At 33.3% G+C, this 25,427-nt stretch overlaps 1 protein-coding gene across 1 annotated transcript in view; it reads right to left on the bottom strand.

The window, feature by feature from the left end:
- Nucleotides 1-25,427, bottom strand: part of GABRG2 (gamma-aminobutyric acid type A receptor subunit gamma2) — a 126,593-nt gene that overhangs the window by 73,847 nt on the left and 27,319 nt on the right. The window contains exons 2-6 of the mRNA XM_072630900.1: nucleotides 17,735-17,886; nucleotides 15,867-15,934; nucleotides 14,084-14,304; nucleotides 11,813-11,895; nucleotides 9,029-9,166 (exon numbers count right to left, since the gene is read on the bottom strand). Of these exons, the coding sequence (XP_072487001.1) occupies nucleotides 9,029-9,166; nucleotides 11,813-11,895; nucleotides 14,084-14,304; nucleotides 15,867-15,934; nucleotides 17,735-17,886 (662 nt within the window). The remainder of the gene's footprint in view (nucleotides 1-9,028; nucleotides 9,167-11,812; nucleotides 11,896-14,083; nucleotides 14,305-15,866; nucleotides 15,935-17,734; nucleotides 17,887-25,427) is intronic.

The following is a 25,427-nucleotide window of genomic DNA, read 5'->3' as shown; positions in this document are numbered from 1 at the left end:
GATTACATTAGTAGTAAACAGTAGAACTGGGAGTTTGACCTCAAATTCTTTGCACTTCCTACTAAATAAAACTGACATGCTTAAGATAACACAACTTTTTATTAGCCAACCTCAGATGGAAGGTCAGCAGTCTTGCCCAATGCCTAGCAACTCTCCAAGTTCACATTTTTTTTCTTCTGAACCACCCTATTTCCTACCCAAACACTACTGTTTCTTGCTTCTCTGCAAAACTTAAAACTCCCTAAGAAAATTAAAACCCACCATTTCTTCAGCTATCTCCTGATTTATTTATAAGATATAATGTAGCTCTTTCAGTAAACTGGCTTCTGTTTTAAAAGTTCAGTATTGACTAAAATAGATTCACAATTTCTAATGACTCAAGGGATGACTGTAGACCTTTTCATTGATTGTGGCACATTTTTCTTCTTTTTCTTTTCTTCCTAATGCACAGTGTGAACAGTTTAATTCTTTCAACATCTTCAGAGAACAATATCATTATCATGTGCCTTTTTCATAAATAACCCACTCAAATGATGAGTCAAATGTGTTGGGGGCTTTTGCAGGGCAATATGTGCACTGTGACTTTACAAAGATATCTAAATTACTGCAGTTTGAAAGAATCAAGCTGCTTTCCTCAACAAACCAATTTAAGAGTTGGAAAGGGCTTTGGAGGTTATCTAATGATTGCTCCATAGAAATGTTATGAGGAAAGAAGTACATAAGTGAATCATTGTTCAGATTATTATCATTTTATTCTACATGAATAAGGCAGTTAGATGATATGGTGGATAAAATGTGATCATTGTGAAAACCAGGAAAAAGAACTTTACTGCTCTATACCTCAGTTTCCTCATGTGCTGAATGAGTCAATAGTACTTAATTATCTCTAACACCCCTTCTGTCTTCTAGATTTATGATCCTTTTACTTCCGGTTGGAATCTTTTCTGAAAGATATAGGGTGTCCCAGAAGTCTTTGTTCAGTTTTAAATTATTAAAGCCTGAAACTGAGTGAAGACTTTCAGATCACCTCTTACTTGATAAAGTGCCAGTAGTTTTCAAGTGGTAGGTAGTTCACCATCTCTTGATATATTCCATTTCACTACATAATTGCTAAAGCCACATTTTCCCTCTCTAAAACCTCCTATATGTTCACCCTTATAGCCGTTAACTATTTTACTTATGTTTCTGTGCCTACATAGGGTGTCTAATCTTCACTCCATATTGACAAGCTCTTGAATTCATTGCTAACAGAAACTATGTTCCACTTAAAATTTTATCTTAAAGATAGGAAAATGAGCTTTGGTCCCATATTTGAAGAGGTGATGGATTATGGATGTTGAACCTGGAGTAGTCATGGGATAATTAATAGGATAATCAGGCTTCACTAATGGTTTGGTTTGTTTCATTAAACTATTTTTTCTATATATTTTTTTCATTCTTTCTCATGAGGGATGAGCTTGGTTTATAACAAAGGATAGATATTTTGGAAAATAATGATGACATAAAAACAAAAATAAGACTAAAAAATAGTCACATCTAAAAGAAAAATGCCTTCTTTAGAATATGTACCCCAAGTTGTTCTTTAATTCTTCCTTATATGAAATATTTTCTTATTCCTTGCATATCCTCTACTGTCTATATGTCTGTCAATGTGTAGTCAAATTGTAAAGAAAACATACAAATGAATCTAAATCACATCAACATGAAACTCGCCTCAACAAAGTAGATCACAACTTATACTCAAGAAGCAGATGATTCCTATATTTCTCTCCATCTCTTCTGTATTCTGCTTAAATCTAATTATTTCATTTCTATAGGGAAGTAATAGTGATGAATTCCCTCTGAGAGTATAAAACAGAACTTAATGTAACTTAATGTTCTAGTGAGTTGTTTGGGAGCACTGAGAGGTTTTGTCCAAGGTCACACAGTCAATGTATGAGAAAGGCAGCACTTGAACCCAGATCTTCCTGAATTTGAATATAACTTCCATCCTCTATATCATGTTGTATATATTGGGAAAGAGATAGAGGTTAGATATGTGGTTTCATCTGTACTGGGACATCCTGGATGATGAAACTCCTAAAGCAATTTAGGTCAGCATTTTCTCTAAAACTTTGAATCTTAAAGATGGTTATCTAGAGTCCAAAGATAAAGTTCATTCTGCCTGTCATACATATTAGGCACTAAGTAAATATTTCTGACATTTAGTTGAATTTGACCAGAATATGGTAGTAAAACGATATTTAGGGTTAGAAGGAATATTTGAAATAATCTACTCAATTCTTATGTTTTACAGATAGAGAAATTGAGGCTTTTGGGGTGAGTTATTCAAGGTCATACCAGTAGTAAGTGACAGAGCAAGGATTTAAATCCAGGTTGTCTGACTCCAAATTCAGCGTATTTTCTGTACTCTATCATGCAGCCTTCCATTAGTCTTATGAACATAAGATCATGTATTAAGAGGCAGAAGGGACCTCCGAGACTCCTTTTACTAATGAAGAAACTGAGGTACATAAATGTTAAGTGACTTGTCAAGAAAGGTTACTAAGTGCCTGAGTTGGGTCGTTGTGATTCTAAAGAGCAGTGCTCTGTCCTCTAAGTCATACTGCTAATACATTGACTGTCTCTCACCTCTTTTGTTCTGTATGTTTTGCTTCTAGCAAAGGAGTCCAAAACCATCAAAATGGTACAAGGGAAAGAGCACCTACTCTGGAGTTGGAGAACATGCTTATGTACTCAGTGAAGTTCTTAATGGCTTGATTGACCTTGGTTCAGTCATTGCCTCCTTAGGCCCCTGTTTCCTCATTTATAAAATGCATCGTTGGGATTTCTGTGGTCCCTTCCAACTTTTAATCTATGATCCCAAGATTTAATTTCCATCCTTAAAGGTAGAGGAAATAGAGACTTTGCATCACTTATCCAGTGTTGTAGTTAGGGAGTGACCCTAACTGCACAAACTGTTCTCCATTCTCAGCCATTTGACTTTGACTCAGAATACTCTACATTTGGTTTAAGGTTTAAAATGTAAAATAATTATTTGCAAATGATGCTTTGTAAATCCCCCATAAAGTAGGCTTATTTCTTCCCCTACTTAGAACTTTGACTCAATCTCCAAATAAACATATGCAACATTTCCCTATTAATATTCTCATGCCCTTCCCAGTTTCTTGTGATCCAGTAGAAAAACAGATCTGCATTATACTTTAGGTACACTTACTGCAAGAATTGGAACACAGAAATTTTCTTTTCCTTTCTTTTCTTTTTTTTTATTCCAGTGGACTATGGCATGGTTTGGAGAGAAAATAGAATCACACACACACACACACACACACACATTCTTTAATGGTGCAGTGGGGATTGCCATTGATTTGAAGTTTGGCATGTACTTTTTGGTGAGATTATTGTATTATTAATTGTATGTTATTAGTTTTACTTAACTGTTTTACTTTGTAATAAGAGACCTCTTGTGAAGTGGGAGGAATCTGTAAATGTTTGTAATGTAAAAGCAAAACACATCAAGAAGTCTTTTAAAAAACATAGAGCAAACTATTGAGACTTCCCAAATGATTGCTCACAATTCTGGCAAAAGAATCAGCTACCAGCAAGCCTACTTTCTAGCAGTCCTGTGTTAATGGCTAAGTGCTGGCGGTTGTGCTTCCCGAGAGAACTGACCATGTGGCCTGGATTCCTCCCAAAGGAAGGAGCCTTCTGGAAGTTGTTGGCAAAAGAGCACAATTAGTCATTCTTCAATTCTTGCTGCCACCCATGCCATATTAACATTCAAGGAGGGAAAGGATGATCTTTATCCCACAAAACAAGTGAGAATAATGGCAGGTAGTTCCTTCTTTTACATTTTAAAAACTCTAGTAGAGTTGCTCCTTCCCCCCGATATTCCCTTAAACTCTTATTGTATATAACAAGAACAACCCTGTTTCTCCTTTTGATGTACTCGGAGAAGTCACTGATTTTTCCAGAGCTTCCAACAGTAGGCTTCCCCAAACACTGAAGAAATATATTGTGAGTTAGCTATAGAAAAGGTAACCTATCACATTGCACATAGTATGCCTCACTTCTTAATCACATGTGTTTCTCTTTTTTGCCCTTTCCCCAGCAGCAATAAGCTATGTGGTACAATTTGTTTTTTAAAGCACTCCCACTCAGTGAAATATTTTATGATTGTAGGTCTTTTCAAGTACAGATATAACCTCTTAGTATTCTAGATTGACTTTCTATAGTATGCAGTCCCAGAAGAACCACAGAACACCAAAATTATACCTATCTAAGCATGGGTTAACTTCATATGGTACTTTATACTTTGACTAAGTTCTACATTATGGCATTTAATCACACAAATAAATATTTGATATTGATGTTCGAATATCAAATATTTGAATGCAATGTCTGTAGTGTCCCTTTCCAGAGAGTTTCCTTGAGCAAAATTTACAGACATTATTCAAAATCAATTAGGGATCAGAACATGCTGTCAACTTTGTTTATGCTTGTAACCAAGTGTCATAAAAAGAACAGTACTTCAGATGAGGGTGCCATAGGGAAGACTAAAAAGAATTGACTCCTCTGCTTAGACCAAGGATGAGAAGTGATATACGTTTTCTAATGCACTGGAACTTTCTTTATCACTTGTGACCTTCTCACCTTGAAACATCCCTTTGTCATACATTTTCCACTCCCTTCCTTCTTCTCCTGGTTTTACTCCTGATGCTCAATATTTTGCCAACATATCCTAGAATAGGAACTTACCCCTACCCTTTATCAGTTTTATTTTAAGTTCTATTTCTCCAATTAAGAATGCAATATTTTGAGGCCAGGAACTATCTTTATTTTTGCTTATATTTTGATGCCTGGCTCTTAGGAGAGTATTTGGCAGTACTAAGTGTTAAATACATTTGTATTGACTGACTGAGTAATCTCTATTATTTCAGTCTACGCTTGCTTACTTAATTAGTTAAGATGAGCCATACTAACAGTCCCACTATTAAAGGTTATTGATTGTAAAGTTAGTATTTTCCCTGTCTTACTAACTCATACTGCTTCACATTTTTTTTGATGAATATGTTCTATCAAATGGGATATCAAACTGCTATCCTATTTAGATCAATATTTTAAAGAATTAGAATGAAGATACTATTAATTTCTCTTTTTATGATTACATAATATTTTTCTGTTACAAGGAGTTATCAATTTCTTTTATTTTTAAACTTGGACCTTTATCTCTGATTTACTGTTTTCTAAAAGCATAACTTTCACAATAACTATTGGCATTACTTGTAAAAAGGAGAGGGTGTAACTTTGACCAGATCAGAAGGAAGTGTTAAGGATGGATAGACCATCAGAATAGTGGGCAGTAGCATTAAATTAACCCATACGATCATTTCTAGCCTCTTATGCAATCTAATCTTTCTATATCAAATCAAAATTCTACCATTTCACCAAGCAGAATCAAACAAATGGCAAAATCATGCACAGAATTGTGCCAAAATATTAGGAGAGCAAGGTGTAAATGAATGCTGAAGTTTGGGATGTTCGGCTATCTTTATACTCAGTGCACACATGAAATAGAATATGAAATCTGATATCTGCCATATTAGGGTATCTCTGTAATTTCTGAGAAAGATTAATAGTCTTGGGAGAGCATAGTTATTCTTTGTACTTTAAGTGCATCACTTTCTTCATAGAGAAACTCTTTCTGAGGGTAAGTGGTCTCTGTCTCCAGCGACAAGATATTATGGGACTCTAGTATTGCAACCCATTTTCATTTGTCCATTTGATCTTGATATAGTTATTAGAGGCACTTTGGGCTTTCACCCTTTAAGTAAAAGATGTGTCTTTCATGTTGAAGTACTATGAATATGCTGTCCACAGATTGTCAGGTGCTGAAGATTTTTCTTTTAAATGAAATATTATTTTGGATGATCATAATGCCAGAATCCTCTGAGAGACCATTTAGAACAAGTTCCTTTTTTATTTAATGTCCCTTCCTTCATAAAAGTAAGGCCCTCTGATTGCTTCCTTCAGGATGAAGGATTAGAATATATAAGCAACACAACCTGTCCCATCCCCTCCCTTTGTGCCCATGCTGTTACAATCAACAACTCTCACCAATACAACCTTTATTTATTAACTGCTCACTCTATCGCAAGAATTGTGCTAGAGTTTGGGAGAGATGTAAAGGGCAACATTATAATTTTCTTATGAAGAAAAACTGTGGTCATAATAGGAAGATCTTCAGAAAGAGCAATGTTTTATCAGGTTAGATTGGACCAAGAACTGAATATTATGTTTTGCTTCATTTTGATAAATTCATATCTACTTTACAAGTATAGATATGTTACAAAAACTTAAGACCAGAAAAAAGATGATTAAAGATTAACAGATAGAACATGGAGTGATCATACTTGTATTCACAAAATTTGAAAAGAACAAGAGGAAGACCTCCAGACCATTGAGTATATCCTATGGGAAGAACTTAACTCTCTACAGTCTGACTACAAGCCTTGTCATTCAAACAAAATCTCAATGATCAACATTACCAATGATCTATTAATTATGAAATGTAATGGTTTTTCATCATTCTCATCATTCTGAACCTGTCTGTAGCCTTTGAAACTCTCAGTCACACTCTCATTTCCTTGATTAAATCTTTCCCTAAGTTTTTATGATTCTACTTTCTACTTGATTCTCCTCTTACCTATTTAATTGCTTCTTCTCAGTCTCCTTTGCTGAATCTTCATTCAGGTCTTTCCCTATGACTGTGGCATCTCCCAAGGCTCTATCTGTACCTTCTACCCTTCTACTTCTATACCATTCCTCTTGGTGATTACATCGTCTCCCATGTATTCAATTATCTCTGTGCTAATGATTCCCAGATACATATATCCAGGCCCAGACCTTTAGCCTCACAATACATTTTAAACTGAATATTTCATAGTCATCTTTAACTTAACATGGCCCAAATTGAGCTCATCTTTCTCTCAAGCTATATTTTCTTTCCAATCCTTTTGTTTCTTTCAAGGTCGCTGTCATCCTTCAAATAAACCAGGTTCACAACCTAAGTATTGTCTTAAACTTCTCACCTTCTCTCACTACTCATCTACCAACTCATATGCAATTAATTGCCAAATCCTGTCAACTCTACTTTGTAACATCTCTTGAATTCCTTCTCTGACAATGACACCTTCCTGGTTTAGGCCTGCAGACCCTTATCTCCTCTCACTTAGATTATTGCAATAGTTGCTTAGTTGGACCCCTGACTTCAAGTCTTTTTTCACTCCAATCCATCAACTCAGCTGTTAAATTGATTTTTTTCTGAAGTTCAGGTCTAACCATGCCACTCCTCACCAACATTTAATGCAATCCAACAGCTTTCCATCTCCTCCAGCATCAAAAAAAAATCCATTGTTTAGCACTTCATAACCTATGTCTTTTCTGCCTTTCCAGTTTTGTTACAATTTACTCCAATCCATGAGTTGCACAATCCAATGATATTGGCCTCTTTTTATTCCTTGAACAAGTGATTCCATCTCTTGACCATGAGCATTTTTAGTGGTTGGTCCTCATGCCTAGAAATCTCTTCTTCCTCATCTCTATGTCCTGATTTCCCTATCTTCCCTCAAAGTTTAGCTAAAATCTCACCTTCTACAATCAGTCTTTCCCAGTCCAAACCCATTGCTACCATCTATTTATCCTGATAGGATCTAGTTTGTCGATAGTTGTTTGCATATCATGTCCCCCATTTTATTGTGAGCAAGGAATTTTGCTTTAGTTTTTGCCTTTCTTGGTGTCCCCATTTACCCTGACACATAATAGGTGATAAATAAATGCTTTTTGTTTTGTTGTTGACATATGGAAAAGACATGAACAAGAATTAAATGGAATAAAAAAGATAGAGGTTTGCCGTATACACCAGTGAAAGGTAACTTTTGAGATCATGGATTCCTTTAAATATTAAAGAAGTAACATTCCTGGGTCACTTTTCTACAGTGCCACATTCTTGTAGGCATTGTGAGCTCTTGTATACTTTGACTAGCACCTTTGTGTCATATTATTTCGTCTTCTAAACTGGCCCTGAATGCCAGAAAGAATAATCTTTAGAAATGAAACACTGTAATTTCATACTTACCTTCAGACTTGTTATATCACTATGGCTAAATTTATATTAACCAGGAGCTTATGTAATAATCCTAGAAATACTCTGTTATTCAGAGTGACATAATGATGACAGCAACCTCATGGGCTACATCTTTGACTAACTCTATTACTTTCACTCTGCTAATGGAAATAACTCAAAACTATATTCCTAAATTCATCTGACCTCACAAATCTACTATTATACTTGCAGAAGCTCGAGCAAAGACTGTATGAATGAACACAAACTACTAATGGAAAAAATAAAACTACTCTTTGAGTTAACGATGATTAGAGTATTATCAGCTCAGTGGATTTGGGTTCCTCTCATAACAATATATCAAAAGCATCATTTTTCTGAATGAATTAAATACAACTCTCTAACAACATTCAGATAAAATTTAAGAAGTTTCTTTTAGAAAATAATACTTATTTATCTTATTTCATTAACATATAAAATTATGAGTCCTTTCATATTTAGCAACCACTCATGTTTTTGTAGTCATTAATGGCTGATTGTTTTAAACGCTAAATGTATACTTTTGATAAAGGTCATTTAAGTGAGGGTAAATCTACAATAGCCATGGCAGGTTCTAATGAATCCTACAATAGTGTTTAATAACTAGATTACAACTTGTTATTGTAAGAAACAATACAAACCTCTTTCTCAATGCACACATGATGATATCAATCTCCTTAAAACTAAATTACCCAAATTCCAATGGCAATTCTCTCTAGGGAATTAGAATAATTTTATTGAGCCTGGATTTTAGTGCTTCACGTTTTAGACTGACATAAAACAGATCACATATTCTCACATGCTATGGATAGCTCCAACTTCTTTTCTGCTTTATCTTTCTTAACGAGAAAGGTTCTACTATCTTACCTGAAGTTGTCTTCACCACCTCAGTCGTATTTCTTAGTCCAACAAATGAAAATTGATAGAGCCTCCAAGACCTTGTGTCTCCTACTTCAACAGAGCTACGCTTCCATTGATAAACAATTTCTTCCTGTGGGTAGCCATCTTCCATGCAATGAAAGAGAGGTTTATAATGATCATTTAGAACATTTATAATGTGCTTACAAGAAAACAAATCTTGTGATTTTAAAATACCATTTTAAAGTTTTCACAGGATTTTAAAATATATCATTTCATTTGACAGCCACAGCTTTTTGTAAACTCAATGATGTCAGTGTCTAGTTTGTTTGCGTATTTGTGGAAAAGCCCTGTACTTAGGAGTTCCTAAATAAATGTTTGCTGAATTGATTTTCTTAAAGATAAAGGCATATAGCAATAGTTATTGTAATTACAATACTGAGCCTCATTCAAGGTAAGTGAATTGTTTAATACTAGACAGTAAAGTGACATCTATGGGATAAAAGTTTAGCTTTTATGACTTTGAATGCTTTTATTTTTCCACTTATATAATTGGCTGTTTTTAAATTTTTCTTTATCTTTTACTTGTAATACTTATATTTACTTATAATATTTATGACTTATGATACTTATATTTAGCTTGAACACTTATAAGATGAAAATATATCATGAAAGTATCATTGTTATTTCACTTTTCTGAAGACTATCACTAAGAAGATTTATGATTTCTTAGGAACTATCTATGCAGAGTGAATTGCCTAATCTTATATTTTTTTAAATCTGGTCTTATGGCCTTTTTTATCTTCCACATAACCTTGCCAGAGAATGCAAGGAGATAAGATGGAAGAGAGAAATCAATTAAATGCTGGTAGATGAAAATTGATGGCAAAAATCAGACTGGAGAATTATTTATATATAAGCTGAATTAGGCAACATTATTTTAGAGATGGCATAATTTTGAGTTTAATGCTCTAAGGACAGAAAAAAGTTTAGAATGTGAAAAGTCCATAACTTAAATATACATTGAAGAAAAGACCCTTAATTCCAATCCTACTCTGCCAAGAATATTAGCTTTCTTAATTTTGCCCACATAAAAATTGTGACAAAATATCTATGATTTAAGGCAGCAATAGGTTTTGTATTTGTTATTAAATGAATCAAATTTATGACTGTGCAGAGGGGAACAAATTAAAATAAAAATGTGACAGGAAAAAAATGTAAATTTATACAGTTGCATGGTGACATTGTTTTTTCTTGATTTTCTGATCTGTCAGTGGATGAAGTTTTATCTTTGGAAAGCTTTAAGGAGATGTACTGTCCAATGTGTTAATAACAGGAAACTGTATTTACTAAATGCAAGTTAGATGAATGTTGTGCTTCCCATACTACTTCTAAACCTTTGCATGACCAGGTAATATCAGGAATCCTAGAATTATCCTTAATATTTTAATAGAATTCATTATCTAACAGTGGATCATGTTTCTAAGAACACAATATTTAATTTCCCATCAAGTCATAAATTCTACTTGTTCAAAATGCCAACCACAATTCTGTGTCTCAGAGGGCTGATGCCAAAAAAATAATGTGGTCTAACATGCATAATCTATGAAATTCAACTAATTAAATATTCATTAAGTGGTTACTATGTGTAAGGCATTATTCTAGGCACTGGAAATACAGAGACAAAAATGAAATTACCCCTGCCTTTAAGGAACTTGCATTATCCTTTAAGATGTTGGTGATGGTAGAATAAAACAAATATACAGATAAGTAAATGAAACATATGTACAAGATAATATAAAAATTCAATGAGGGAAAGGGCATAAATAATGAGGGAAAAGGAAGGTGGTGGGTGATACCCACAGGTGGTGGGTGATACCCACAGGAGGTGGGTGATACCTTATCTGTGAAAAAAGACTTTAAGGATTCCCTAGGACAGATTTTGAATTTTTTTTTATATATATTATTCTACACAGTTAAAAAAAAAATGTCTGTTCCCATTGCAGTTGGCTAAAAAGCAAACCAGAGCCTTAATGGAAAGCATAATTTAAATCCAGTGAAGGAAAATGTTATTTCCTTTACGATTTCTTTTCTTCTTTCATAGGAATTCCAGGTTCAGAAGCTACATAGGGCACTGATTTTTGAAATGTTTTACAATAATTGTGAAAAATCAGATGTGGCTAAAATCTTTAGTTTTTCCCAATGTATTGTAATTTAGGAAACCTAGACTTTTAAGAGTCAGAAATTTCTGTTGTTGTTGTTTTAATAAATTTGGCTGTTTCCCAAATGTGAATCAGATATATGAGGTCATAATAACTGAATTTATAATTGATGATAATTGAATTAATAAGTGGATATAATAATTTATTTTCAGAGTTAGAAGAGAAATCAGAAGTTGTGTAGTTCAATGCTTACTTGAAACATGAATTTCTTCTTCCATCTTCCCTTCCTAATATTCATAGAGCTTTTGATTTTAAGAAAACAAACAAATTTCAAGTATTTTACCACTCTCCTTGCTTATATGTAAATCAAATCCCATCTATGAATACTTCCAGTTGTGCATGTTCTACTTTATTTGATACCACCGGCATTTTGAAAGAGCTCTAGTGGTAAAAATGTTTTTTTAGTATCTTATTTAACCTTAAATACATTTTTGGTCCAGTTTCTATAGCACAAGTATGGATCCTTACTATTTTAAAATAATTAACTTTTATCAGAATGGATAGTATTTATCCCTTTTCCTATTAAAATAGGAAATGATCATGGAGATATTTAAAGGGAGTCATTACTTACAGCTGGAGAATTCCAGGGGGCAGGAATGTTCATCCATTGGGAAGTTATGCAGCTGTAACTGGCACTCAGCATCTATTGTCAGCCTATGGAAAGAAAATGTCTAATGTTTAAACTGGTCAAAATGAAAACTTATCAAAAATTTCTACTGAGTTGACAGGCAGCAATGGACCTAAGAGAGAAAATCTCTCGTGAATAGACAAGAATGAAATTTGAAAGGAAAAATAATGGTTACCTTAAGAATTATTGAACACAGCATTTATATAAACTAAATAGTAAAATCTCACTTATTTCAAACCAATAATTCAGAATTCGTGATCATTTCACCAGACAAATATTAGAAATTATTTTCCCCTGTCTATTAGTTATTGGTAAATTAATGTAAGGAAAGGTGGCAGGAGAGCATAATTAGTCTCCTTAAGAGAACAAATAGATTTCAAGTATTTTAGCACACTCATTGTGTATATGCAAATAAAGTCTGATCTATTAATTAATGAGAACCTTCTATTTGGAATTCCATTGTTATAAAAAAGTATAAGTCAATTAAAAGTACTTTAAAGCTGGTTTGTTTTTAAAATCTCCAAATCAAACTTCTTTATGACTCCCAGTTGGTGAGGTTTTACTGTACCCAGGAAAAAGATAACCTTTTTGCTGGTTATGGACAGTTTCCTTTCTTTAATAAAGCTCATTAATGCTACACTAAGATAATATCTGAACCATCATGACATTTCATCCTTAATTTAGCTTTATCTGAGGGAAACTAAAAAGGAAACATTGAAAGGGAAAAGGATAAAGCTGGAAAAAAAGAAAGAATTGAAGTGAGCATAAACCTATCCCCATAAGTAGCTTCATACGTCTTAGGTGACATATGTCTAGAAGTCACATCTTAGTGACTGTCCTTTTACTTAATGACATCAGTATGACTAATGACTGATTGATAAGAAGAGACAAATTAATGCCAGAGAAATAGTATGAGACATTGTCCTCTGAAGAGAATGCTAATTGGGCTGCAGATAGTAAAACTAATTTAATATTTCAAAAGCTCTGTCCTACTTCTTTGATATATCAGACAGATTTTGATCTCCAGTGGATTTTTAATTACAATTATGCCTCTCTTATCTACTATTGAAATATATTGCTTAATGAATATAAAATAACCATCAATCATCCTCTTTGTAAATGAGATTGTTTTTTTTTCTAATATCTATAAAATCAGTATGACTAGGATTTGATAGTCACTTTTAAGGGACTATATTTTAAATAACATTAAATAATATATAATATTTTACATTTGCAGAAAATATGCAATCCAAGTTGACTGGTAGTGATTTTGTAAATACTATGCCCAGCGCTTAAAGAATAAACAAATTTGAAAGAGCACTCATCCAATATTACATAGTCTTAGGTACTCAAGGTATTTAGGGCCTAGCATTATTACATTAGAATGAATACAAAATAATTGAGATATTTAAGATTCAAGTACTCTTACTTGTCAAATTAACTAATGTAAAAAACTATGAATTTGCATAAATATGTGATACCAATTATGTAGAAAAATTATATGGCAATAACTTATATAGGAAACTTTTAAAAACATTTTCATCCAAGTAATTCATCTATCCTTCATGTTTTTGCAAAAACTGTGTAGAGATGAGACCCAGCTAACTAGTCAAATCAATGAGGAAAATAATTAGTTAAATTTAATATTTGGCATTGTGAAGAACAGCAACAAAATGAGGTTAAAGAGAATTTTTCTACCATTTTTCAACCAACCACATATGTTAGTCATATAAACATGGTCAAGGTTACAGATACTTCATTATTCAAAAATGTCCCTGCAGTAATGGTCTCCATTGAAACTAAGGCATTTTAAAGCACATCAACTATTCATTGATCCTAGAAATGACTTATTCAGTCCACACTTTGGTAGTTCTCAATTAGTGGAACTCATTATAAAATGATAACAATATAGAAAGGACACATATGCTGTTAATGGCAGAAAGCCACAATAAATGTCATCAGGGCATGACTGAATATCCTACTATTAATTCACATAAGGATTGCTGCCAATAATCCTCTTCATATTTGGATATCTACAGGAACTTGTCAGGACTGTCTGAGGGTGGGGAGGAGAACTCATTTTACAAGGTTAGAATGCTTTGATGTTGATCTGAAATGTGCTAAAAATTCACATTATGCATTTAAACACTGAGAATAATATTCTCTCCCCTTTTCCTTAATGTCACCCAAAGCTTTGAACAGAAAAAAAAGCACCTCAGTGTGTAAAGTACACGGCCATCATTCCAGATTCTGAGCATGCGATTAGGCGTCGTGATCCAGTGGGCATCAGCTTTTTTGGAGTTTCGGAAAAAAGTGTCTGGTATCCAAATCTTCCCAACCATGTTGCTATTGAGCCTGAGGACCTTTATGGTACTGTTAAATTTCAGGCGTCTGTCGTACCAGGTTTGCGCAAAAAAAATGTCAATTGTATACTCCTGTTGTTTGAAAGACAAATATGAAGTGAGTCAGTTTAAGATCATCAAAAAGATATTTTGATGTCATCTTTCATCCAGTTTACTGAATTTAAGAGGAGGACAAAAAAACTTTTTATTTGTTTGACCGTGTTAACTAATTTAACTGCACTGAAAATTTGGTTTTTGGCCTTGAGCAGCAAAGGAACATTCCCCAAAATCAATAAAAGGCTACTACAAAGAGACATTAGTAAGTGAATTATTTCACAAGAATCTAACACTGATGTGAGCCAAACAATTTCACATCCTATGGTGATAATAAAAGCTCAAAATTCTTCTTAAAGTAACACTGTCACCCTTAGATCCCCTTAAGTTCTTTTCCAAATAAGTTGAGAAAGGAGCCATATTAAACTAAGTCCTATGCACAATATTACTTATTTTTTTCTCAAAATCCTACCAATTGAAAGGTGCCTTCTTGTGGATGCCCTGTCTTTTTCTTAGACTATTTTACATGCAGTCCAACATTACAGACCTGCTTAAAAAGAGAGACACCGTGGATATCAGAAAGAATATTGGCTGGATTTGGAAGCACAAGAGGGAGATTCCATTCTTGTCAGTAGCTAACTATGAGACTTTGAGCACAGATGCAGAAGCATTATATATCAATACAGAGTGTGTGCCATATATGAGGAATAGCAAGTAGGCCAATTTGGCTGGGATGAAGAAGGCATGATAGAGCTAACATTTTGTCATATGCACAAAATCCATTTTCACTGTCCATGTATTTTATTGTGCATGTTTCTTTTATTTAAATATCAAATGACAGAAATAACTGGAAAAATAGTTATTAGGGGGAAGTTCCAATATCAGAGATAAGCCTTCATTCATTTTGTTTTGTTACACATGTACAAACCTTAAAAATGAGAATCTAATTTTCTATAATCCTTTATCAACTAATTACCATTTATCTCAATAGTACAATTTAAGGCATAACATTATTTAGTCTACTATCAGATATTTCTGATATAAATAATAGGTAACATAACATATAAGGTTTTGTATTTTATTCTATAGCCAATTATATATTTATATATATTGTCTCTCTCTCTCTCTCTCTCTCTCTCTCTCTCTCTCTCTCTGTATATATATATATATATATATATATATATATATATATATATATATATATATATATATATATATATATATATATTCTATAGCCTTACTGATCAGTTATCTTTTATATCAGTTACCTTTTATGGAATTCAGCGCACTGTTTATATTTATGACATCTTGGTATTGCTAATTCATCTACAGGATTTGCTGAGAAATTTCCAATTTGAAGCTAACTAGTTCTTCTCCATTTCCAAAAGTAGATTAATAATCAATTAAAAATAAAATTTCCTTTTCAGCACACAGCATAGTGCCTTGAAAACAAGAGTTACTCAAGAAATATTTGTTGAAAGTGAGAGAATTTTAGACAATTACAAGACTAAACACAAAACCCTGACAGCTTTTCAAATGATCAGTTTTTGAAATTAACATGTTAATGGCACCAAAATATTGGTTAAATATTTGAAACTCACCATGTTAATAGCATTCACTGGTCCAATGCTGTTTACATACATATCAGTGTGAATTAATGTTGGTTTTACTGTGAAGAAAGCAAAAAAAATTGTTTGAATAAGTAAAAATCACAAATATTGATGTTATTATATGGTTTGGTTTGATTGAATAATTTTCATCTATGATGACAGAAATGTATCTTTAACTTTAACCAATGAGCAAACAATGTAACTTTCACAAAAATTCCTTTGAAAATTGCCAATATTGCACATATATTTGATTGTTCCTCTCAAAATTATATTTGTTTAAAACGTGTAACTTGGGAAACATCTTTGTTTCCTGGATTTCTTACATTCTTCTTTAGCTATGAATTGTCCATTCTATACTCAACATGAGAAGGGAATTTGCTCAGCACAACTTCCGTAGAAGTTACAGATTACTAACCACTTTACATCGTTAGAATTGGAGTTCTAAGTATAGAGTATATTATACAACAATAGTTAAATGAGTTGATGGATTGTTTTCATCCAGCTCCATTACTTTAACTAGCTTTGCTTCACCTCTGCCTTTCTTCTTTTAATTCATCTCATTTGTAAATCAGCAAGTATTGAACTCAATGCTCACTAAAACTTTGGTTTCTTCTTTGGATTGAGACATGATATCTCCACACTAATTCATGTCTGAGATTGGAAACTTGTATGTAGCTTACAGTCTTAGTGTTTCCTGTGAAAGATGAAGTTCCTTGATCAAGGTCTCACAGTTGGCATATTTCGTATGATATGAATTCAACAATATTGTAACTTCAGGAATAGACTCTTATCCCCTTTACCACATTGTCTCTCAAGGTTCTATAAATCTGAAAAATTCTATGGTTCTTTCCATACAGCTCTGACCAACATAATCCTTGTTTCCTAATGATATAGTAGAAGTTAGAACTTTATCCATAATACTAGAGTGCCATATAAAACACACACGACTTTGTGAGAGGATACTGACATTGGACATATGTAAGTTAATTCTCATATCCCAATTCATAGCTCTGTATGCATTTAAAATTAGACAATGTAAATGTGTGCTGGAGCAAGTTCTAACCAACTTTAAAGAAACTATTGTTAAAGTTTTTGATGTGAATATTTGCTACAAATTAGGGCTTAGTTTATTGCTTTGCTGATTGTGTAGACTCAAGAAAATGGTGATAATTCATATTAAACTTAAAAGCAAGTAATCATACATTTATCCCTCACAGTCTCCCCAGAGAGTTAGTTTTTAACCTTTACTGACACAGTCCTGAGTGGCATGATCAACATTGTTTGAGCTCAACAGCAGTAGAGTAGAAGGTGCAGGGAATGACATCATCACCAAGTAGTTAGACCAGATTCTTGGTGATTGTAGGCTAATAGTAATAATTACAATTGGAATTTCAAAAGAGCTTTAATATTTACATCTTTCTATGCATTTACTTTCCATGCATTTTCTCATTTGAACCTCACAATCTCCCTGGTCTCCTCTCTTTTCTTGTTTTCCAGAAATTTCTATGTACTAGATGAATCTTTACCCTATATGTACTCCTAAGCCATTCATTAGCAGCAAGTCTATCTCCCTTTTCTTTGTCCTTTGACATGTGTTCTTTGCTCATATTGATCACTAAATTCAAAATGACACTAAAAATGTTATTTCCCTCCCCTTTCATTACTGATGTTCCCTCTCTGTCCCTTCCTCAAGGCTCTTGATTACTGAGCATCAGGGATTTTTGAAATAGCTAAAGAGATTAGCGTAAAAAGGTCCCAGTAATGTCTATGAAATGACTCAGGCTCCCAAGCTCTTCTGATCTCTATTTCTTATATAGCTACTTTCATAAGAACCATTAGGAAAGGATTTGAAAACATACCTCCAATGTCAGGCCTCAGCTTGTTGTCATATCCTTCCAGTAAGCCATTTAAGATGAAAGTGACATCTCCTTCTGGCACTTTTGGAGTTAAAACCCATGTTTTGTTTGAAGCATAATCTTCATAGTCATCATCGGATTTCTGGCTACTGAGGCTAAAAGAACAAAAGATAAATAATAAATCCATGGAGAGACCAAGTTATCTATATTATACTATACACAGACCCTTAGTGGGCATGACAAACAGTGTAAATTCATAGAAAATCAGCACAATGAAAATGTTCACCAATAGATTCATTGTAATGCACTTACATTGCATGAACAGTGTTTAGACATGATTCTAGTACATTCTCTTATCTCATGTACTTTCCATCCCAATATACCTGGTCAACTATAATTAACCTAGAATTTATGTATCTTCTCTGTACTTTAACACTTTTCCTCTCCTCTTTCCTCCCTGCACCCAGAAAGTAAAGGAGGTATTAAAAAATCTTGTCAATGCATAAATGAAAAGTGTGCAGTTTGGGAGTACAGCTATAAGGTCTACATTTCCCTCCTTTGAGAGGTTAACTTGATCCAGCCTATTAATGAGAGCAAGAGACTCTTAATTAGATTCACTCCCACAAACTGTCAAGCAGCTATGCCTGACACAAAGTACAAGGGAAAGATTTGAACTTTACATATGCAAATGTACACATACACAACATATACACATACAGGGTGTTTGCATTTTTGGTACAATTTGCACAATGGTGAAAAAGAATTTCATTTCTCTTTTACTAAGAGCCACAGGATACCATTTTAAAAGCCATCATTTTTTTTTCTTTTGGCTAAACAGCAAGTAAACACAAATTTTGCTATGATGCAAACCCTCACAGCTAGAGTTCCAGGATATTTTTATGTGATAAGATCCTGTTTGTTGAATTTCCAAACAACAAATCATCTCAATGCACTATGTGTGTATACAGGTACATATACAAATATCTATATATCTATATCTATATGTATATACACATGTGCATATATACATATACATGTATGTATTATTTCTTGAATACTATTATGAAATTTCCTATATTAGTTTATTTCTCATAGTTAATCTCATAAAAAATCCCTTCAAGTACTATAATAGGGTCAATATCACTTTATCCCAATACCTTCTTTCTACAGCCACAGTGCTGAATGGTAAAAATCAATGTTCATCATGGTGACTGAGGCTTTACATGACCTTGGTGACCCTTCTGAATTTTAAAAGGGAATATAGTTTTCATTTGATCAGAATATTAAACTAACAAGAACATTGAGTTCATCTCTTCAGATACATAGGACTTGATATATCACTGCCTTACTTAGCCTGCTGTTCCACATAAATATTATCCTGTATATACAGACGTCTGTGGCTATATTAAACCTGAAATACAGTATGATTTCTTCACTGCTGCCTCCTGTTAGATATCATATGTCTCAAATTTTGCAAACTTGAAGTACATAGATTTTTTCCCACAAAACCTAAGGAATACTTAAAGATAATTTAATGATAATAACTGCCATATTCATACCATCTCAAAATATGAAAAGCATCTCACATATAGTACATTATCTCATTTAAATGGCACAATAATCCTGTAGGGTATACTTTGAACATTTTTGTAGATAAAAATATTGAAATTAAGAGAGGTCATTTGTCCATGTCACCTATCTATAAAATATTAGTGGAGGTCTTCAAACCCAGGTCTTTATGACTCCAAGTTTAGTACTCTATCTGCTGTGTTGCTCTGCCTCTATTAAATATCTAATCTCTTATTCAGAATAGATTATCAATTGGTTTATTAGTTTTTACAATATATTTCACCTTGAAAGATGGAGATTATAGATATGAAATCTATACTTGTTTGAGTAGGCACACACACACACATTCAATTATACAAATATTGTGCCTATGACATATATAAAACTACCAAAGATACAAAGGTAAAATAACACTTGACCCCTGACATAATATAGGGTTATAAGTTTAGAGTTGGGAGGAACCTTAAAGGCCATCATTTTAAAGATGAGGAAACTGAAGCAAAAAAAAGGTAAATTTCCTTGGTCATTATCAAAGAAGTAATAAAGATCTGAGATGGATTTTAAATACAGGCTTTCATCACTCTAAACACAATACTGAACCCACTATGCTGTGCTACCATGGCAAACATCCAACCTTAAGAAACTTATCATCTTACGGGAGATGTCACTTAGCAGGATGCCTGTCATACAGTAGGTACTTAATAAGTATTTATTGATTGTTTCATGTTCCTTACACAATTACATATAATCGAAGTTAGAGAAAAGAAATTATAGAAGAGAAAGTGAATAGGATGACCTACCAACCAACCTCTACCATGTTAGAATGCCTTGAGATAAACTTCAATGGACTTTAATAAACTTTCAAGTGGAAACTTTTGATTCTCTCATAGCAGAATAAGCTCTCTTCTCTCCCCCCTTTTCTGTTTCCTTTAAATTAATGTCAGTTTTAATTAATTAAGTTTCATTGAGTTCCTACAGGGGAGATAGCACTGTGCTGGGCATCTTTTCAGACTTGGCCAATCCCCAAATCCTGTTGTGTGCTGGGGCTTGATCAAAGCTTTGTCACCTTCAGGAAAAAGTCACTAGTTCACACAGAGAAATTCCATTCTGCCAGGCAGGGAAAGGGACTATTAGCCAAGAAAATACCTTTCCAACAATTTTGGCCTCAGTTCATCAACCTTCCAGAGCATCTGCCTGTAAATTCTCCATAGAAATAAAATCTTGTGGCAAGTCTCATTACAATGAAAATCTCTCCATTACAAAAGATAATTCTAAGTCCTAGCCAAAGCATTTGGCTCGTAAAGAGTGATTTTGGAAATGTTCTTAAATCTTATCTTTGCTATTCCTCCCATTACATTGAAACTTTTTAAGGTCATAGATCACTAGAGCTGAAAGGGAGATTACTAATTCAGATGTTGAAACTGAGACCCAGTGAAGGAGAAAGAAATTGCTGATCACTACATAGTCATAGAATTAGGGGTAGAAAGTAGGTCTCTTGACTCCTATGCCAATATACTTTTGATTTGACCAGACTACCTCTAATTTTCTTTTGCACGTCTCCAGTACCTGTTCAGTAACCTATACAAAAAGATATTTGATTAACGGTATGAACCAACTGGCATAATGGACTTGGAATAAGTGGATAAAATATTTTAAATGAGGAGATCATATGGAAATTACTTAAAAGAACATTGCTTTCCCAGAATTTCATTCACATTTCTCTCATGGAGCCATACACTTTAGAATCTTCTCCATGATCAGACAAAACAATGGGCAAAAACATCTGAGTACTGAAAGTTCTTTAACTGAATTTCCTACCTTTTAGTTTACTATGATCTTTACTTTCTCAATGTGAAAACCTAGTTATACTGTAGCTCCCCTGATACACAAGAAGGGCCTCATTTACTCTTCTGAGATCCCTAGATGATGCCTTCAGGCCTTCATCCAAGGTAGGCTGGGCAAAACCATACACAGATGTTTTCCAGGAAGAAAAATAATGGACTCCTCACTATAAATACACTAAGCTATTCTTCCTTGGAGCTTTCTACTTTGAGGTCTAAATTAGAGGGGCAGATGCATAATCTGGGATGTTTTCCAGGATTTCTTATCCTAAAAAGAAAAAGAAAAGCTTTTCTCTCATTCAGCATTGGTTTTTGTGATCTTTAAGGATTCTCTCAGCAGCAGTGTTCTCATCACCACTGGTGTAGCAACCTACAAAAGTTATAACAAAAGTTATGTGGTAGATAGTACTGTTTGAAATAAATGCACCATTTTCATTGGCATTTGCTAGTGGATTTATGAGGGCCTGATATGCTAAACAATTAGTTTTCATACTAAGGGATATCAAAATCTATCCATGACTCCAGAAAATCAGTGATCACGTATGCTATCTATCTCTTGATAGAGAGATGATGAATTCAAGGATAAAAATGAGACTTTTTAAAAAACATGATCAATGAGAGAATTTTTTTTTGTTGTGATGGTGTATATTTGCTTTTCTTATTCTTTTTTCTTATTTCTTTTTTCAAGCTGGGGCTTGGGAGAAAGAAAGATAAAATTTTAAAAGATCATAGCATATAGATTAATCCATTTAAAATAGTACTTTTGAAAAATGCAAAATATTATTTTTTTTATTCCTTCCCAATAAACTTAACACTTAATATATGGTCATTTAATGTAATATGTATTTTGGCATGGGAATAAAGATATTGGTCTTGGAGTAAAGAAGACTTTAGCTCAAACTTTATCTGAAACTTACTAGCTATACAACCCTGAACAATTCATTAAATTCTCAATGCTCCATGCAGTCCCCTAGAATTTATTTACAAAGTCAGAATAGATATTGTCATTACTGTTAAAAATTATGCCTTTTTACATATTTAAATTGGCTTTTAACTCAGAGGTCAATAAAGCCAAACCACTTTATAATTCAGCATTTCCTATGACCAGGAAAATATCTTTGTGTAATGTGAAACTGACCTCCAGAGTGTGACCTGATCACTCCAGGGAATGATAATGTGAAAAAAGGGGGAAAAAATCAATGACACATTTGAAAATATACAGACAAAATTAGAAGAAATTTCGAAAAGGGACACCCGAAAAAGAGCAGTTTGGGAACTATTTTGTTAAATATAAACTATAATTAAATGTTATGTGTGATAGTCATAGTTTAATGTTCAGCCCTTCCTCTCTATCCTTCCTATATAGAAGTTTCATGCTTGTTAACTACTTTCAAGTTCATAGTTTGAAAAATTCCATTACGTATAATATGTATATGCATACATATATATCTATATATGTATACATATATAGATATAAATCTCTCTCTATATATATACATATATAGATATAAATCTATATATAGGTAATAGGAGAACTCATAACAGTTTCTCTGTTGTTAGGCTATCCCAAAGAATAGACATTCAATCATTGCATTACTTCTTGGTTTGAAAGCTGTAATGGTCATTTTTGAACAATGACATTCAACAGTGGTGCCTCTGGTTTGTTTTCCTTCTTGCCTTTAAAATATCTTTATTTTTAAGCCTTTTTCCACAATGCCTTTTGAGCAAAATTTACTCTGACTTTCCCCAAGTTAAGAATATGTAATATGATACTCTTTGGTGCCAACATTTCTTTGAGGATTTTGGGTGACATGAAAATCCTGGTGCCAACAACTGACTGACTACCAGTTGGTTCTGAACCAATACTCTCTTACGTTCAGTGTAAATCACAGAGCTGAGTACATTAACTAGTGACGCCATGATGCCTCAGGCAGTCCTTACAAAGCGAGATTTCCTTAGATGTTGAGGAAAGCTAACTGTAAGTCACACTCAGATTTTTTTTGAGTTGTGAATATAAAAGGAAATATAATGTAAGTTTCTCCTTGCTTCTAAGCTGTTCTCCAGTGACCAATTATTTAGCAACACAGGATATACCCCAAAGGCTTCTTCTGTAAGCCATTATGAGTATATATCCAGACACTGGTCTTCTAACAAGGGTCAAGATGTACAATAACAAAAATAATTAAAATGTGTAGAAAACTTCTGCTGAGGTTTTCCTCAACTTTAAATGAGGCAGTACTGTACTATGAAGCAAAACGTGGAGTGAGACTTGGGTTTATGTCATGCATATCACAGTTACTAAGAGTAAGACCACAGACAAGTCATTTAACTTAACTGAGTTTTAGTTGTTTCATCTTTTATTTAGATAAAAATATGTACTCTCATGATCTTATTAGACAAAAATGAAATCATGCATGTAAAAGATAATAAAATGCTAGTAGGTTTATCCTTTCCAGGGAATGGACATTTCTAGAGATGGAGATGAAGGGAATTCTCAAATACTTGTAGTTCTACACAGACCTAAAGGTACCACCCTGGAATGAAAGTCTTCTTTATCAGATGGAAAATTCAACACAGAATTTTGAATAGAGTCCTGCAAAAAGGACTGGAGTATTAACTGACATTTAGCTATTTGAAAATATACAGATATTTGAACTTAGCAAGTTAGGGAAGCTTATTTTTCAAAATCACTTTTCCAATAATACAAATTACTAAAACTCATTTTTTTTTCCTATTTTTCACTTCCCAAGACCTCCCAGTCTCTAGCTCATTATAAAAGCAATAAGAATATATGGCAAAAATTTCATTAGTCACACAAAAAATGTTTGGTGTTATCAATGATCAAATAAATAGGTAACTAATTTATTCTAATGCTTTTACTACCTCTCAGTAGTTTCTTTAATACTCCTTTAAAGAAGATTATTTCTTCATAACACAAAAATAGTGAAAGAGTCTGTCCACCTTTTAGAATATTCAATCCAAATTGCATTATCTGGTTCAAATATCTGTATATTTTCAAATAGTTAAATGTCAGCTAACATTCCAGTTATTTGACCTCATAAATATCTGGACTCCACTAAAGTCTTATATCTGTGCAATTCAACACTTTAGGCAAAATATTTGGGTCCACAATGTTTGTGGATGATTGGGAGCTAAGTATCAGGATCCAAATGAAAAATACTGTTTTGTTTATTTTGTTTTGATTTTTGTCAGAGTGACAGTAAACCAGATGACCTCTGTACTCGAGAATTACTCAAGTGACCAAATCCAAGAATGGGGATGAAAACTCCAAATTCAGGGGGAGGGGAGTTAGGAGTCAGTATAGTATTTGGAACACCACTCTATCAAAGGGAGTGGTAGGCATTAGTGGAATGATGTTTTATCCTTAATGATAGCAATGCATTAGGTATATTCCCATAGAGTAGAATAAACCTCAGTTCTTCCTCATGGCTTGGATGTAATGCACAATTCTCAAAAGCCATGTCATGGAAGTATAAGCTATAGAAGATTTTATCAAGCTAGAATGATGTGGAATATGACCCTTAAAACAGCCTGTGTTTCTCATACATGGAATAGCATAGCTAAATTTATGAGAAACTGGGAAGTTGGTTGTGAGAGTATGTATTTTCTTGGCCAGAATAACTGTTTACTCTAGTATGGAGGGGTTAGCATCTGTGTTGGGGGGTGGAGTATGTATATTGATAAAATCATAAGTCTTTAAAAATATCAAAGTAAATATATGGTAAGCACCATCATTATGATGCTTTATATTTATCATCCATATGTTCTGGTATTGTACAGATATAATCATAAATAATAGAGTGAAGTAATGATTGCTGTTTCATTGCTAGTAGCAAACATTCAGATGTAAGGAAAAATTCTATCTTGAGGGAGTTATAGCCACATACATAGATGTTAGATATAATTTACATGACTACATGTAATATGTTTCTCTGATCAAATGGCAAGTAAGAAGTCCTTTTAAAAAACGTTCACAAATTCATGGTCGATATTTTATGTAATTAATTATGGAATCAATATTAACTATATGTGGTATATAAATATAATATAAATAAATATATAATTAATTAATTGTGTGATTAATATGTGATACCTAATTAGTTTTTCATAAGGGCAGATATGAAAGTACTTTTTTATTTTGTGACTTCAGATCCCACACTTCTGCTTAGCTTTATGCTAAAAGAGCATATGCTGTTCTATTTTTTATGGGTGTTATGAATGAAAAAAATTGTCCCCAAACATCTGGAAGTCAAACAAAAGCCTTA

Source organism: Notamacropus eugenii, chromosome 1, assembly GCF_028372415.1.
Source record: "Notamacropus eugenii isolate mMacEug1 chromosome 1, mMacEug1.pri_v2, whole genome shotgun sequence".
Lineage (NCBI taxonomy): Eukaryota > Metazoa > Chordata > Mammalia > Diprotodontia > Macropodidae > Notamacropus > Notamacropus eugenii.
The sequence above is the reverse complement of the archived record's forward strand: the minus strand, read 5'-3'. Positions and strand labels throughout refer to the sequence as shown.